The sequence below is a fragment of the Balaenoptera ricei genome, chromosome 15 (genome assembly GCF_028023285.1).
Source record: "Balaenoptera ricei isolate mBalRic1 chromosome 15, mBalRic1.hap2, whole genome shotgun sequence".
Lineage (NCBI taxonomy): Eukaryota > Metazoa > Chordata > Mammalia > Artiodactyla > Balaenopteridae > Balaenoptera > Balaenoptera ricei.
Window position 1 is genome coordinate 4,355,369 of NC_082653.1, and position 15,071 is coordinate 4,370,439.

Consider the following 15,071-nt stretch of genomic DNA (forward strand, 5'->3'; position numbering starts at 1 on the left):
TTTTTTTGTGTGTATGTTGTTCCCTACCTTGTTCTTGGAGGTCTCCTCATCTTCCATTCCCAGTGGCTGGCCTTCGTCACGATCTGGCTGTCGGGAAGGAAAACTAGAGACAATCTTTTTTTTTTTTTTTTTTTTTGCATGTGTAATATGCACAGAGCAATCTGTGCTCAGGACCCCGGGCTCAACCATAGTATCCGGTTGGTTTATAGATGGGGGCTAATAAAAAGAGGGGGAGGTGGCAGAGGGGGCTGTGGGCTCCGAGAGGGGGGTAGGCGGCACTTTCTCATGACAGGTAAAAAAATAAGTTCCCGCCTCATCCTGTTGCGCATCTACCAGTGACTCCACACGATCATAAATTTGGCAAAGTGTCGTCAGTCTACGGCTTGGGTTGACCCTTATTTATAAAACGTGTACAAAGAGTGTACTCTGAAACGTCGAGACAGAAAGACAGGATGGGTGCCTGGGACTTTTAGAACTTTAGGTCTCATAGGGGAATACAGAAAACAAAAAAACCAACAACCAGGGACTTCCCTGGTGGTCCAGTGGTTAAGACTCCATGCTTCCAATGCAAGGGGCATGGGTTCGATCCCTGGTCGGGGAACTAAGATCCCATATACCACACGGTATGGCCAAGAAAATATTAAAAACAAACAGAAGACACCAAAAAAAAACCCCTCACCTGGACCAGGGAGAGAAAAGTCCACGAAGAAAAGTAAATTTCTAAAAATAATGGCTACCATTTATCAGACACTTACATGTGCCAGGCCCTGGGTTAAAGGCTTCTCTCAATTTCTAGTATCTGGCCCCCATTTTAGAGGAATTAAGGAAAAGGACACATCTTCCTCTGATTCTTCTGCAAACACCCCTCCCCTCCCTTGGCCTACTCCAATGGCCAGTTTGTATCTGGGGCTTCCCACTAGCCTTCCTCAGTTTTATAAAGGCCACTTTGACTTGCTGACTCTTTAGCAGAATCCCAAAGAGAGAGACTCAGGCCCATATTTCTCTCACTCCCTGAAGAGATGAGGCTCTTATGCCCAGGGTGACCACAGGCCAGAACAGGAATCTGATGGGACAAAGACCCTTTCAGTCTAATTCAATGAAATCTGTTGAGGTTGGTGTTAACAGGGCCAGAGTCTGAGTTCCTCTTACTGGGGTGGCCACCAGAGCTGGAGAGGGTTAATTAGACTGACTTGACTAACTGTTTTAATTGCTGGTGGGAACCCTGTCACAGCAACTGGCCCTGCCCTTTCTGTTTTGAAAATTGCTACACTTGCAGAGGAATCCGATTTTGAAATGGACAACTGGCATGGTAATTTCACATTCCATTAGAAACCCCAGGAGGCACAAGGTGGGTTGGGAAGAACCCCGCCTTTGCCACAGGTTAAAGAAACCAAGAAGTGTAGAGACCAGTTTTCATTTGCTATTTCCATGCCTCCTAAAAAGTCACTTAATGGAGAGGGATTTGGAGGGCCACGGTTTTGCTGGGGGTGAAGGGTATATTTTATTTGGTGGGGAAATTGACTCTAAAAAGAAGACACATGGTTGGGATGGAGAACTTCAAATCTAGTCAATTAGGTTACCTTCTCTAAAAAAGTTTTTTTTTTTTTGCTTAATACCAACCTTCCCCCATAAAAGTCAAAGGTGATTTCCAAGATTATGTACTGACACTCACTAAGAAGGAATTAGCCCCGACTGAAAGGAAGGAATACTTTTAAAAAATAATCACTATGAAGAATATTGAGCAAGAGTTATTTTAATAGGGTCATTAGATCCAGGCCAGGAGATTCTAAACAGTCTATTACCCTCAAACACTAATAATGGAGGGGCTATGCATAAAAGCAACTGTATTTTTAAATGATGATGATAATGATTTTTTAGTGGAAACCTAAGTAAAGAAAAAAGCTTTAGACCTTGCTAAAGAACACTTCTGGGGGATTTAAAAAAGACTTTAAAGAAAACCTGCATTTAAAAAAAGAAGTCCAACAAACAAACAAAGACTGCAGTGTTGGCAGATGAATTACAGCAAATGTGGAAACAAAATATCACCACAGCAGTGACAGGTATCCCAGCAATGAGGAGGCTCACATTTCACGTACACTCAATGGACATTTATAACCAAGGATCTGTCTGGTTCTGGCTATAATTCAGGAAGCAGAAGACTGCGGGACACCTGTCATCTGACAAGGGATTTTAAGAGCACATAGCGCACTTAACAATAATCATGCCTCACGCTGAAATGACGGTTTATAGCTTATTACCGCATTTTGGGGGTAAGCACTGAATTAGAAACTTCTGATTCCTTCACTTACCTTGCAGTCTTTGAGCAAAAGTCCCTGACATTTAATCTCTGAGCTTTTGGTTTACTTGCCTATGAAATGGGGTCCCATCACATTTTTACTGCCCAAGGCTGTTGCAAAGGACAAATGTGACTGGATGAAAGGCTTTTAAAACTACAGTAAAAAAAAAAGTGCTATCATTATGTGTAATCATTACTCTTACAGCTTACTAACAATTCTGAAGGCAGTGAGGCTATCCCTCTCAAGCTGGGGGTGGGGAGAGTAAGGGGGTGGGAGGAATGTACAAAAAGGTGACAAACCCCACTTTTTTTTTGCTTAATACCAGTTTTCCATGGTTATGTAACGTAGGTGAATGATAAAAATTAACATAGCTGTATAGAAAGGCATTTTTTTTTTTTTGAGAAAAATCTATGGAAATTGGATTTTAAAAGGCAAGGAAGAGATTTTTGGCCTGGTAAGCCATGCCCTTCCCACTGCACCAAACAGCTCAGTGGAGGCATTTTGAATACGGAAAAATCTCTGAATTAAAAATAAATAAATAAATAAATAAGCAAAGCAAAGAAAAAGGGCACTCCAGCAGGATGAGATGGGTGGCTCACTGTTGCACCTGGTGGCATAAATAAATTATCATACAATTAATTGAGATTCACTGTATAAATAAAGTGTCATGGCAGAATAGCCATTATTATATATAGCATTTGCCTGTACAATTTTAATAAATTCAGCAGCTACTAAGAAATTCTAGTCTAGCAGTCCCTTCAATTCTTAACAAAAATGAGGGAATCACCCAAATTAGGTTTCCAAAACATGTCTAAGCCACCAAAATTATTCAGAAAGGCAACAGAAACATGGAAATAAGTCTATTATTGGCTAGTGTTGAGTAAGAAAAAGGCTTCAACTTTTTAGCTATTCTAGAATTTCAGTCATGTTACTGATTGTCTATCTATTTATCTATTTCTAACTATTTATCTACCTTTTTCCTTTTTAAGATTCCCTGTAATGTGGTTAAGCTGTCTGGGCAATAAAAATGGAGAGGGTATATACACAGAAACACACACAGTTTTAAAGCAACAGATGAATCTGTATGTCACCAATTATCAAAGGATGGTCATCTGATCTGCATTTTCAGTGGTCAGCGTATACGGATGTCTTGTTTTATATGTTAGGATTTAAATGTTAGTGAAAAGCCTTGTCCTAAATGGAAGTGGGTCTTCATCCTGCCTCCTCTCCCCTTCCGCAATCAGTAATTCAGACCCAGCGGGGTGCCTCTCTTGTCACTTTGGCAAAATGAAACCTTGTCAGATTGCAGCCTGGCTCAACAAGCCGCACTGCCACAGCAGGCAATCTGGCTTTCTGAATTCAGGTTCATGCTAGACAGGGCCCACGTTTCGCTGGACTACACTGCATGCGAACGTGCTTGACCTGGGTGCAGGGCCAGGATGATGGCAGGGTGACCCCAGCTAATTTCCTTTACTTAAGGTGAATTTTCCCCCCCTGCATATAAAACATGGGTAAGCAAGGGAAACTTCTAATATTCTTAAGGCTCAGCCCCAGACACGGACTGTTTGCTACAGAGTCGATGCGTGCATAATCTATGGTTTAAGGCTCCAGTCCCGATTTAAGTGGATGGTGCTCCCCACCCCCATCCCAAAGCCCCAGAATAGGGGATTCAGGGCATGGAGCAAAGGAGAATTTAGTGAAGATCTGCTTGAAAGCTTCATTTCACAAATGAGGCAACTGAGGCCCCGGCATATGAGGGGCACTGGCCAATTAGGGGTCAAGTGCACACCGTCACTTGGCTCTCCTGTCTGCCCCCAATTATGGCCGCCTCCCCCATCACAGGTTTGCTACCCAGAGCTATGCTTGGGATATTGAAATGGGGCTCTTGTGGCAAAATCAGTTGTCTGCAGGAAAACAGCACGTTGTCGTTTGAGGCGCTGTGCCTTCCACGCAGTTGAGGCATCTGAAATGTTAAAACTGTCTCCCTCCTGTATGTTTTTGGGGAAATGATGTTGTCCATATTTCCCTGGGTGGGCATAAATAGAATGACCATCACATTTAAAACTGTGATGCGTAAGAGGCACATATCACAACAGCAACCAGTGATGCCCATAAGGTCATTAATAGACACCATCACACGTTATAAAATATTTAGCAAACAAACGTAGCACCGCCTGAAAAGTTGTGATCTTGAAATCCCTTGAGAGGTCTTAGAGAATAAATAAAGAAATTAAGATTGTGGAGTTTCACATCTGAAATTTTCACTTAAGCCCCACATTCAGACCTTTGCTAATTGCTGCTTTGATTAGCTGTGGCACAAGAGTCAAGCCCCAGGTTTGAGCTGAGTCTAGGGGAGGGGGAAGAGGGAAGGGGGAGGGGGGAATTGGGCGGGGCCAGGGAGGGACTTGGAGATACGGGAGAGGGTCTCGCTGTGGGGGGAGGAGGGAGGTCCTGGAGAGGGGAGAGGACCCTGAAAGCTGGCATAGGTGAAGGGAGGAGGAGGGGGAAGGCCAGGGCCACCAAAGGTACCCTTTCAATGGGATTATGAACATCTTTTTAATGTTTCTGTATCCCAAGCCCATATGCAGAGGATCTTACCTTTGAGCCTCTTTGCCCCCAGCTAAAGCTGCTTGAAAAAATTCACATGCAAACATTTACATGTCTCACAGTTTTATCACATTTTGTCCACACACTTAAAATACACTGGAAGCATTTTTTTTAAAGTTTTATTTTAATTGCATTTCAAACACAAGATGGGCATTCCACTCCCAACGCATAACCCCTCTCTCTTTAAACCAAGCCCCTCCTACTGTATTCTGTAAAAGGGTAAGTGATTGGCTTACCTCAGGCTCTTCCCTAGGAAGAAAAATGATTTCATATTTTTTAAACATGGCCACGCCCCCTCCAACCCCCCCCCCACCCCCTTCCCCCCCCCAGAACCAGCCCCGTTTGGTTTGGGATGTGGGACTCGCCTACAGCGGGTTAAGTGGGGGGGTTTTCTCCCCCTCCTCCCTCCATCCCCCGCCAGGTGGGCAGAGTGTGTGCAGAACACCGAATTTCTGCGCGCAGCCCCGGACGCCCCAGATACCTGAGTGTCTGGTTTTTCAACCGTAAAGGCGGGAGGGTTGGGCGAACGAATGAGAAGTGAGGAAACGCTTAGCGCAAAGGGAGAAAAGAGAGAAAGACAGACAGAAAACAGGTTACGGAGGCCGGCCGGAGGCAGCCCCCTCCCCGCGCCCCGCCAGCAGCCCGACATCCTGCCCGGCTTCTCCCGCTACCTTCTCGGGCGCTCTTGCGCCGCCCGCTGCACAGCGCCAGCGCACAGGTACCACCCGAGTGTGCGAACACGGAAAGTTTTTGCCCGCGCAATGGCGCAAAACACAAGACAGCCCGGTCCCCGGTACAAGTACACAGTCGGCGGGTAATCTGGGGGTGCCAGGGGCGGGAATGGGAGAACGCTTGAGCATATCATGCACAGGCGGACACAATATGGACACCAACACACACCAACAACAAGCCGTCTTAGTCCAAGCAGCCGTGCCAGGCGAGGCGGGGACGCACCTTCCCCAGTGACCCCAACCCACCAACGGCCCCAGCCAGCCTAGCCTGAGCGACCCCGGAGCCCTCCCCTGCAGTTCCTGGCTCACCTGAAGCCCCCGCCTTTCTTGCCGTCCCCCACCCCACGACTCGGCGACGTCTTACGGTCGCTGGCGCTGGTTTGTCCAGCTGGAAACGACCCTCAGTGTTGTACGGCACCACTTTTCTCCCTAAAGGGCATACACTTCGCCACCCAAGCCCACCCGAGACCCCTCCCGCTCCCGGGGCCAAGTTAGGGCCCCTAGCTGGAACTTTCTGGCAGGCTCTTCCCGCCTTTGCCCAGACCCCCTCCTCCCGCCGCCGGGCCCCAGGCCCCACCGGGCAGCCCTGCCGCCCGCTCCCGGGGCCCCCGGGCGGCCCTGCTCCCCGCGGGCAGAGTCCGCCGCATTACCTAGAAGCAGCAGGCGGTGCGTACACATGTAGTCCATCTTCTCGTCCTGGAGCTGCCTGTCGATGAGCTTGCCGCGTTTCTTCTCGGCGCGCTTCTGGGCGCGCTTCTCCATGCTTTCCTTGCGGGTCTGTCTGCGCTTCTCCGCCAGGGCAACCTTCTTGACCTTGGGGCTGAGGGAGCCTCTGGCCTGGGGGCTCTCGGATCGGCAGAAGCAGCCTCCGAAGGCCTGAACGAGGAAGTTGCGGAGCAAGTTGCGCCGGCTCTTTCGGCGGCGGCGGTTTCGCCTGGACCGAAACCAGCGGCGCCATCCGAAGGTCCCGTCGTCGGATTCGTCTCCGCTGTCGCTGCTGGCCGACATGTCGTCGTCGTCGTCGCCGCGGTAGCAGCTGCGCTCAGACCTGCCCCGCCAGGCATACGCGCGCGGAGGCCGCGGAGGAGGCGGATCGGCAGCCTGGATCTCGGGGCTGGGGGGTCTGAGGAAACTGATCTTGGGTCGCGCTCCAGAGGCTGGGGTTGCCCAGGCGGCGGGAGCGGTCCGGGCGACAGGGGTGGCCCGGGCGACAGGGGCGGCCCGGGCGACAGGAGCGGCCCGGGCGACAGGAGCTGCCCGGGCGGCAGGAGCATCAGGGGCGGCACGGGCTGCCCCGGCGGCTGGAGCGTCAGGCGCTGCTCCGGCGGCAGGGGCTCCGTCTCCGGGATCGGGGACTTTGCCTCTCTCCGCGGCAGCGGTGGCTGAGCCTCCTTCCATCTCGGCTGCTTCTCCCTCAACTGGGGGTCTCTCTCCCTCTGCTTGCTCTCTCTTAACTGGGGCTCGGGAGACCTCGATGGGCGGGCCGTCAAGCGCGATTGGGGGGCTGTCCACGTTGACGGGAGCGTCGTCGACCCCAACGGGGGCGCTGCCAATCTCGCGCGGGGGTCCGGAGATCTCCATCGGGGGGCTGTCGCCCGCGAAGTGTGGAGGAGGTCTGACAGCCTCTCGAGATGGGCTGCCGATGATGCCTGGGACCCAGAGGGGGGGCTCGTTCGCGGCGGGAGCGAGGAGGACCGCACTCGGGGCCGCGACTGCCGCGATCTGGTTGCCGCCAAGGCCGTCGATTTGTGGGATAGCTCGGGGGAGCCCAGGGGGTGGGCTGTCGTCCCCAAAGGCTGCTCCATCAAACTCAAATGGCATGTCCTCCTCAGGGGGAGGGCTGCATCCTCCTCTGAAGCCTGCGTTTGCAGGTCTGAGGGCTCGGGGCTCCTCGGGAGGAGCCCTGAAGACCCCCGCACCTGGGCCTCCTGGAGCGAGGTCTGAGACCTGCAAGAGAGGTTGGTTGCAGCCTCCCTGGGCAGGCTGCTCAAACTCAAAGGGCATAGCTTCTTCGGGAGGAGGGCTGTAGCTTCCCAGGCTTGGCCTGGCCTCACCGAAGGCTCCGGGCTCCACGATCGGTGGGCTGAAGGCTTCAAGGCCTGCATGGGCCCCAGTGGTGTCTCCAGGGTGCTCCAGGGTAGGCCAGAAGCCTCCCAAGCTGGACTGCTCGACCTCGAAGGGCATGGCTTCTTCAGGAGGTGGGCTGTAGCCTCCATGGGCTCCGGCTTCCTTGATGGCCTGGCTGAGGCCCTGGAACTTGGGCCTGGAGACTTCTGGGGGTCCACAGGCCTCACCTTCAATCTCGACGGGGACGGGCTCGCTGTGAGGCGGTGGGGTCTCCATCTCTTCGGCTGCGCCAGGCCCAGCACCGGGGGCAGCTGCCCCTGGGGCCTCCAAAGGTGGTTGCTCGGGCTGTTCCCCGAGTTCAAGGGGGATATTGCGTTGTCCTGACATATTATTGCCGTCGAGGCAGTTGCGCACGCCCATAACACGGTGGCGGCTTCTTAAAATAAACTTGGGGCCCCGTAAGACGGAGCACCCGACCGAACTAGGGTGAAAAAAATATTTTCCAAAAAATAAAAATAAAAAATCAAAGTACCAGCTGGAAAGTTCTCCAACCTCACTTTCTAACCCTAGTGAGGTCTAGGGGTTCAGGACCTCAAACCCCAGACCATGGCAGAAGCAAGTCTATTGTTGCTGGTTGAGTCTTGGCTCCTTTCTGGCCACTTTTTATCCCCTCAGGCTGCCCCTGGCCCCCCCTTTGGCCTGCCTCGTCCCCTCCTCTCTCTTTCTCTCAGCTCCAGGCCAGCCCCGCCTGCTTGGATCAGAGGAGCGCGCCGATTCGGTCCGAAAATCGCTCGTAGTGCTCTTTCTCTGCCACCAGGGGACTCCAGCCCCGGCCGAGGTGGCTCCGGGAGCCGGCTCCGGCAGCCGGGAGCCCCGGACTTTGGGTAAGGGGGCTGATGAGCGCAGGCCACGCAGGGACGTTTTGGCTCCTTCCAGTCCTCTCCCTGACTGATTTGGAGTCTTTCTCCTCTCTTCTCCCCTGGCCAGAGAGAGAGCTCTCCTGCGTTGCGGGACACGTGATGCAAGACGTGGGCCCCGGGCTGCTTGAGCGCAGGAGCTGAAACCCTCCCTCCCAGACCCAACAGACTCTCCTCGAGGGGAGGGGGGGACTGCAGGAGTGTTTCATAACCCCAAATTACCCCTGAACCCCTGAGCCCCAGCCCCCAGCAGCCTCGGATCCTAAGCTCCGAGTCTGGAGCGCAAGGCTTTGGGCGCGTGGGAAGGGGGTGCAGGCGCGCGCGGGGAAGCGACAGGTGGTCGTGAGCCCACCGGCGGAGCAGGCAGGAGGCGAGGGGCAAGGGGTGCCGAGTGTGAGCACGCAATTTGTTTTTAAAATGTGTTGGGGTACTTCCCATCGCTTCTGCAGTTTTTGTTTGCCGGTTGCCGAGGCTGGCTCCTATAAAGCACCTCTATGTCCCCCATCCCCACCACACTCTGGGGTCTCAGCAGTGGCCTGCGGTGGCGCAGGCAGGGTTCCTCCCCGTTTATGGGGACTATGATAAATACAGGGGAATAAGAGGGTCTCGGGCATCTACCACCGAGACTCTCTAAGCGGTAGCTGCCGCGGCACGGAACGGGGGGGCATGGGACGCACACAGGGACCCCACAGACTGTAGGCCCCAGAGTTCCGGGGCCCTACTGTGCGGGGGGAAGGGCTAAATGGAATTTCAGTTGAAATTTATGGCCGGTTTAGGGTGGTCTCAGAGACTGAAAAACCCCATGCGCACCAAATCCAAAAAGACACACCGTGCCGCGCGGGCAGCTGCGGCCGCGGTGCGCTGCTCCCCGCCTCGGGCAGCGGCTGCGGGGTCGGTCAGTCTGCTCCTCTAGCCCCTCTCTAGCCCTCTTCCAGCCCCCTTCCAGTACTTCTGCTCTCGCTGTGGGTCTCCCAGAGCAGCTGCTTTACTTTTCCAGTGCTTGAGCCCGCTGAGGAGGCACACAAGTCCGGCCACGAACCCGGCAGTCGCCCGGCTGCATTCCCGTCGCCGTAGCGCGTGGTGGGCTCCGAGCCGGCGGGGATCAATGCCCACACCACCTGGGTGGGCTCGCGCGTGCATGCACACTGATCTGGGTGTGGGGTCGGCGAAATCTGGCTTTGAGCCCCGGGAAAAATTTGCTGTTTGCGGTTCGCGTAAGACCCAGGACTCGGGCATCGTATCTGTCTCGCCAGTGGGTGACAGGGACCTGTGAGCCACTTTTCGGTGGAAGGCAGCTGGGCAAGAGTCAGGTGGTCGCCTGGCCTTAGGGCGGGGGGAGGGGCGGCGGGATGCGGCAAGCGGGGCGCATCGCCGGGATCGCATCGCCTGGATCGCTGTATCTGCCAGCCGCAGTCGAGCGAACCACGTACGCACGCACGCTCCAACCTCGTGAAACCTAACGCAACCCTCTTCAAACGAGGGGGTCACAGCCAGAGCGCCTCACTGCCCCCGCACGCGGCCGCGCTGCGAGGAGGAAAGCTGACCAAGTTGGACCCCGGGTAACGTGTGGAGCCTCCCCAAGGGCGTCTCCTCTCAGCTCTTCGGGTCTACACACTTCCAAGTGCCAACACTGAACTTTGGTTCAAACTTTGGACAACTATCCCCACGCGTAACAGCTCAACCTTTTGGGCATCCACTGAATGGGCCAACTGGGTCGCAACAGTCAACTCGCTCCCCTCCGACCCCAGCGCTGGGTCGGCCATTGGGCTGGGGTCACGCCAATCAAGCCTGCCTGGCGAATGAGCGGGGGGCGCCGGACCGGAAACCGGATATGAGTGGGAGGTCCAATAGGGGGCGCCGCGTTGGAACGCCCTAAGAGGTTATGCGGCCGGGGTGGTTAGAAGCGGATTGGTGGGCGGGCGTATGGCGGCCAGGCCTGGACCGCCACGAGGCCGGGTGGCGCCGTGGGGTCGCTCTTCCTGGCGCCCCAAGTCACCAAGGCTGAAAGGGGAGGTGAGGGCTCTCAGGGACCAACCCTTGTTCTCGCTGATGGCGGTGGGCGAGCCCACCTAACAGGGATCCGCCGCCGGGGTGAGGCGAGGAGCAGGGTTTCCAGGCCCTGGAGGTAGAGGGCCCAGACCCTGAGGAGAGGGGCTCACTGCCCCGCTGCAGAGGAGCGGCCCCAGATGGATAAGGAGTTGAGGTCGCGGGGGTGCTGAGCTCTGCCGAAGTGGAAGGTTAGTAGACGTCGCGGTGTGGAGCCTCAGGGAGGCCACGATGGGGGCCCCCGGAGGGACGGTTTGCGCTCGCCAGGCCTCGCGCGCCGCCCACGTCAGCAAGGAATGGGCACAGGGTCTCTGTTCTACACCCTCATGAGCCGGTAGCATCCTGGTTGTTCGCCAGGAGAGCACAGGCATTGGCGGGATACAGACTGGGCAGACAGCGGGCCTCCCTCGCAGAGGCTGAGCAACGTAAAAACGAAAGAAAACACCTGCAACTGGGGGGACCTTGCTGGGGAAAATGGAGTTTCAGGTGGGCCTCTATGGAGGGATAGATGTCTAGGCTGTGAACAGAAGGGGGGGGATGGGAGACGCTGGCCTACCACGAACAAAGATCCAACAGTGGGAAACGTGGCACATGGCTGGGTAAAGAGAACAGGCCACCTCGCCGGGTCCGGGAGGAGCAGTGGGAGAGAGAGGCAGGAAAAACTGGGTAGGATTTCTCAGGGCAAGCAGTTTTGAGGCTCTTTTGGTAGGAAATGGAAGAGATACTGAATTTTTTTTTTTTTTGTCCCGCAAGTGAGGATTTGAGCCTAGTTTTAGGACAGGTTTGAGGCAGTGCGGAGGATGGTCCTGTTGAAGAGAACAAAGGAGGCTGTGTCTGGTCATGACCTTTAAGGGAGAGAGAACCACACACAGGGAAGGAAGCAGGAGGGCTGGAGGGAGGGACTCAAGAGGGATCCCAGAGGACCCTCTGGCGACCTCTGTGCGACGCACAAAGGGTGGGGGAGTCAAGTCTGGCGCCTGGATGATGGGACACCTGTGGGATCGGGACGTTGTGGAGGATCTGGAGAGAAGCTGGCATGGTGGTGGAGCCAGTCTGGTTTTAGACATGGCAGAGGGGAAGGAAGGATGTACAGTCTGGGTGGAGATCTTCTTCAGCTTATTATTTAGGAGGAGGGGACGGAAGTTTAGAAGGAAGGTAAAGACCCCGAATTCAAAGGGACAGTTATCCTTCTTAGAATATGAAATGACTAGATCAGATAAAACCTTCAAGGGGAGAACTATGTTTGGTGATAGAAGCTCAAACACCTGGAGCACTGGAGAAGAAAAGGGGGGGCATTACAGGAGAGAGCAGTGAGGCTAGGACGGGATGGGTGGGAGTACGCCGGAGGGAAGAGTGTAAGAATTGGTCAACAGATCTCATCTCGATGGTGGTTTCTTAACCTCCGCACTGGTGACCTCTGGGGCCAGGTAATTCTTCGCTGTGGTGACTGTCCTGGGCGCTGAAGGACGCCTAGCAGTGTCCCTGGCCTCTACCTACTAGACGTAGCATCCCCTTAGTTGCAGCAACCAAAAATTCTCTAAATTTTGTCAAACGTCCCCTGAGAGGCAAAATCGCCCCCAGTTGAAACTGCCCCACTGCTGTGGGCTGCGAAAGGACCCTTAGACTTGAGTAGGAACTTTAACAGTTAAAGTTGGAGCAAGGAGAAAAAATTCCAGCATTTAACTCCAGTGTTCCCCTTTTTGTCCACTCTTATTTTTCTCTAGTGACTGGCTACCAGAACCTGAAAACCCCAAATCACTTGGATGAGTGGGGATCAGAGCTGCAACTCCACCACAGATCAGCAGTGGGACCTGAGAGACTGCGGCAATGTGGCCGATGTTTGAAAGGCAGCTGGGTAGCCTGGCCACAGGGACCCGAGGAACGGGTATGGTAAGAGCTGGGGGTGATCAGCTGGTGGGCTGACTGGGGGCCACACTGATTGGTGGGACTGTCTGGTGAGCCCATTCAGGGCTGGCGATCTTGTTGGCTAAGACAGAAATGTGGCCTTGACCTGGATGGAGATGGCCAGAGGGCACAGTTTTTAGGATCTGCCATTGTAATTTTATAATCGCAAAGTACCTGGGGCATAGATTTCCAATTCTGGATGGATTTCTGTCGGGGAAGAGGTAAATCTTTTCTAGGAAAGAGCAGGAAGGGGGAAGAGAGTTAGTTAATGGGTTCACGCAGCCCAGGAAGAGGAAGGCTGTTTAGGCTAGTCAGGGTGCCTGAAGGAAGGCTGAGCTGGGGTGAAGCTGCGGGCCAGGGTCTGGACCCTCCCCGACAGGGAGTGTGCGAGGGGCTGCAGTGAGATGAGGTGCCCGTGAGAGGAGGAGAGGATTGGCTCTCAGTATCTAGGTGAAGGGTTCTTGAAAATTATGTATTCTCAGCTACTTGAAAAGGATAGCTTTTCTCCACTTGATGCATTAAAGAAAGGATGAGAAAATTACTCATGTTTCAGTTAAATGCTGCACTTCTAAGGAAAGTCAGTCTGTTCAGACCAGACGGCCCAGGTGCCACAGGTAGCAATCGGCTGGCTTTTTGTAAAGAGGTAACCCCAAATGGAAAGACGGTATTTCTTCACTGTTGACCTGAAAGGCACCAGTGCCACCTGCAGGGATGTGGCCCCCTTCCTTGGTGGCTCCACACGACTCCCTGGGCCTCCCCAACTCCATCCTGCGCTATAGCGACGCCTCCGTGGCAGCACACGACATCATCAGTGAACGATCGTCAGTGTACTTGCGTTCAGGGACTCTTACGCATTGCCCAAGGCACGAGGCCCATCCAGATTTTAAGTAGCTGCCTGTCAGCTTTCTTTTTTAGTTCATCCCTATATTCAAGAAAGAGAAAGCAAAGTGGAAGAGGGTCCCTTGAGAGGGAGGCAGGGTAGGCAAGAGAGAAGAGAGCAGAAACCAGGAAAAACTGATCTCCGGCGGTGGCGTTTCCTCCTAGCAGGGGGCTGGGTGGGGGGCACTTTGCAGAAGAGCCTTCTCTGCAGCCCCTCGAGTCATTAGTTGTCAGTGGGTCACTGTCAAATGAGGAGAAGGAGAATCTCTCCACCAGTTGTGAGGAAAAGGCAAAAGCAGAAAGGGGAGGACGAAGGGAAGCGAATCCAGGCAGCGATTATGTTCCTCAGCCTCCCGGTGACAAATGTTTTCTGAGTGCTGACTGAGTAGCAATAAGGCTTTGCAGCTGTTCGATTAATGACTGTTCAGTTGGGACTCGCTGCGCCCGTCCTTCTGCCTTTCAGCGTCTCCTCTGCCAGCCATGGCCGGTGGAGGCAGCAGCAGCCTACTGCTGTCTGCAGAAGGGTCTGCGTGACCGGGCTGTTTCAGGCAAATGCTAAGTGCAAGGAGAATGCCTCAAATGGATGGGGGTTAGGAGCAGATGCAGGGATGATGGTACAAGACAGTGGCAGCCAGATGTATGAGAAGACTTGATCTGCTCAGATTAAAAAGCTCCAGGCTGGAGCCCCAGGGGCCAAGGGTTCCCACCATGAATTCAGACTCCTTATAGTTCAGCTCACTAGCTGTACTCAGCAGCCCTCATCTTGGACCGGCCACCCGGGTCTGCAGCCAGACCGGCAGGCATCTGACCCCCTGCACGTGTAGGGTGGGTCCAGACATTCTCCAGTCACCTGGACGAAGCTGTGGACTCCAGGCTGGCTGGTGATGCAGCAGAGAATTTCAGGGGGAGAAGTGGTGGTTCCAGTGCCACCCCGGGAAGGGGACTGAGAGAGAGGGGGCAAAAGTGGGGGGCTGGAATGGCGGGAGGGAATCCCGGAAGAGAAATTTGGCTTTAGTGGAAGCTCTGTTTGAAATTTCGGTAATTCATGGTGGAAATTCCAGGCACCCCGGGTGATTCTTGGCAACGTGATTTGAATTTAAGGGGAATGGTATATTTCACCTTCGCGCACAACCTCAATTACCCAGAGCGAAGTTTCCTAATGAAATCTAACTGAGACGGCAACATAAGCCAGGGCACTCAGAAGCTGGCTCTCGCGTCGGGGAGGAGAAACTTGTCTTCTTCAGTGGGGGCGGGGTGGGGGAGACTTTGGCCCTGCACCCCTCACACCCCTCAAGTTTGAGATTCGGGGACTCTTCCTGAACCAGAATCCAAGACTTAGGATTTGAGCCATATAAAGCAAGATTTCCTAGGCTGTGAATCTTTCCATTTAGTTGAAGCAGCTGAGGTATATGTATGACAACTCTACTGCACCTATGAAATCGAAATTTCTGGGCCAGGCCTGGAAGAGACTCTCGGAGGGACAGGGACGTTAAGGGTGACTAATCTGAGACCCCCATTAGCGGCCGTCCCCTGACATCCTTGGCTGTGAAAAATGCTCTTCCTAATGCTAAGCTGACGTTGCATTTGAAGACTGCCACGGAGTCGCCCCTAAACCTTTTTCT

At 53.9% G+C, this 15,071-nt stretch overlaps 1 protein-coding gene and 1 long non-coding RNA gene across 9 annotated transcripts in view; one reads left to right on the plus strand and one right to left on the minus strand.

Moving 5' to 3' along the window:
• GNAS (GNAS complex locus) overlaps window positions 1–15,071 on the minus strand; it is a 66,917-nt gene that overhangs the window by 46,483 nt on the left and 5,363 nt on the right. For 4 of the 7 annotated variants that reach the window (XM_059895889.1, XM_059895888.1, XM_059895887.1 and 1 more), the window contains exon 1: window positions 6,286–8,137. The exons of the other annotated variants lie outside the window; for them this stretch is intronic. In XM_059895889.1, coding sequence (XP_059751872.1) covers window positions 6,286–8,122 — 1,837 coding nt within the window. In that variant the 5' untranslated portion in view covers window positions 8,123–8,137. Of the gene's footprint in view, window positions 1–6,285; window positions 8,138–15,071 lie in introns of those variants that run through there. 7 annotated transcript variants of the gene reach the window in all.
• LOC132348446 (uncharacterized) overlaps window positions 10,511–15,071 on the plus strand; it is a 30,540-nt gene continuing 25,979 nt past the window's right edge. The window contains exons 1-2 of one of the 2 annotated variants that reach the window (XR_009497475.1): window positions 10,511–10,856; window positions 12,390–12,555. This is a non-coding gene — a long non-coding RNA (uncharacterized LOC132348446). The remainder of the gene's footprint in view (window positions 10,857–12,389; window positions 12,556–15,071) is intronic. The other variant, XR_009497474.1, reaches the window with a different exon arrangement.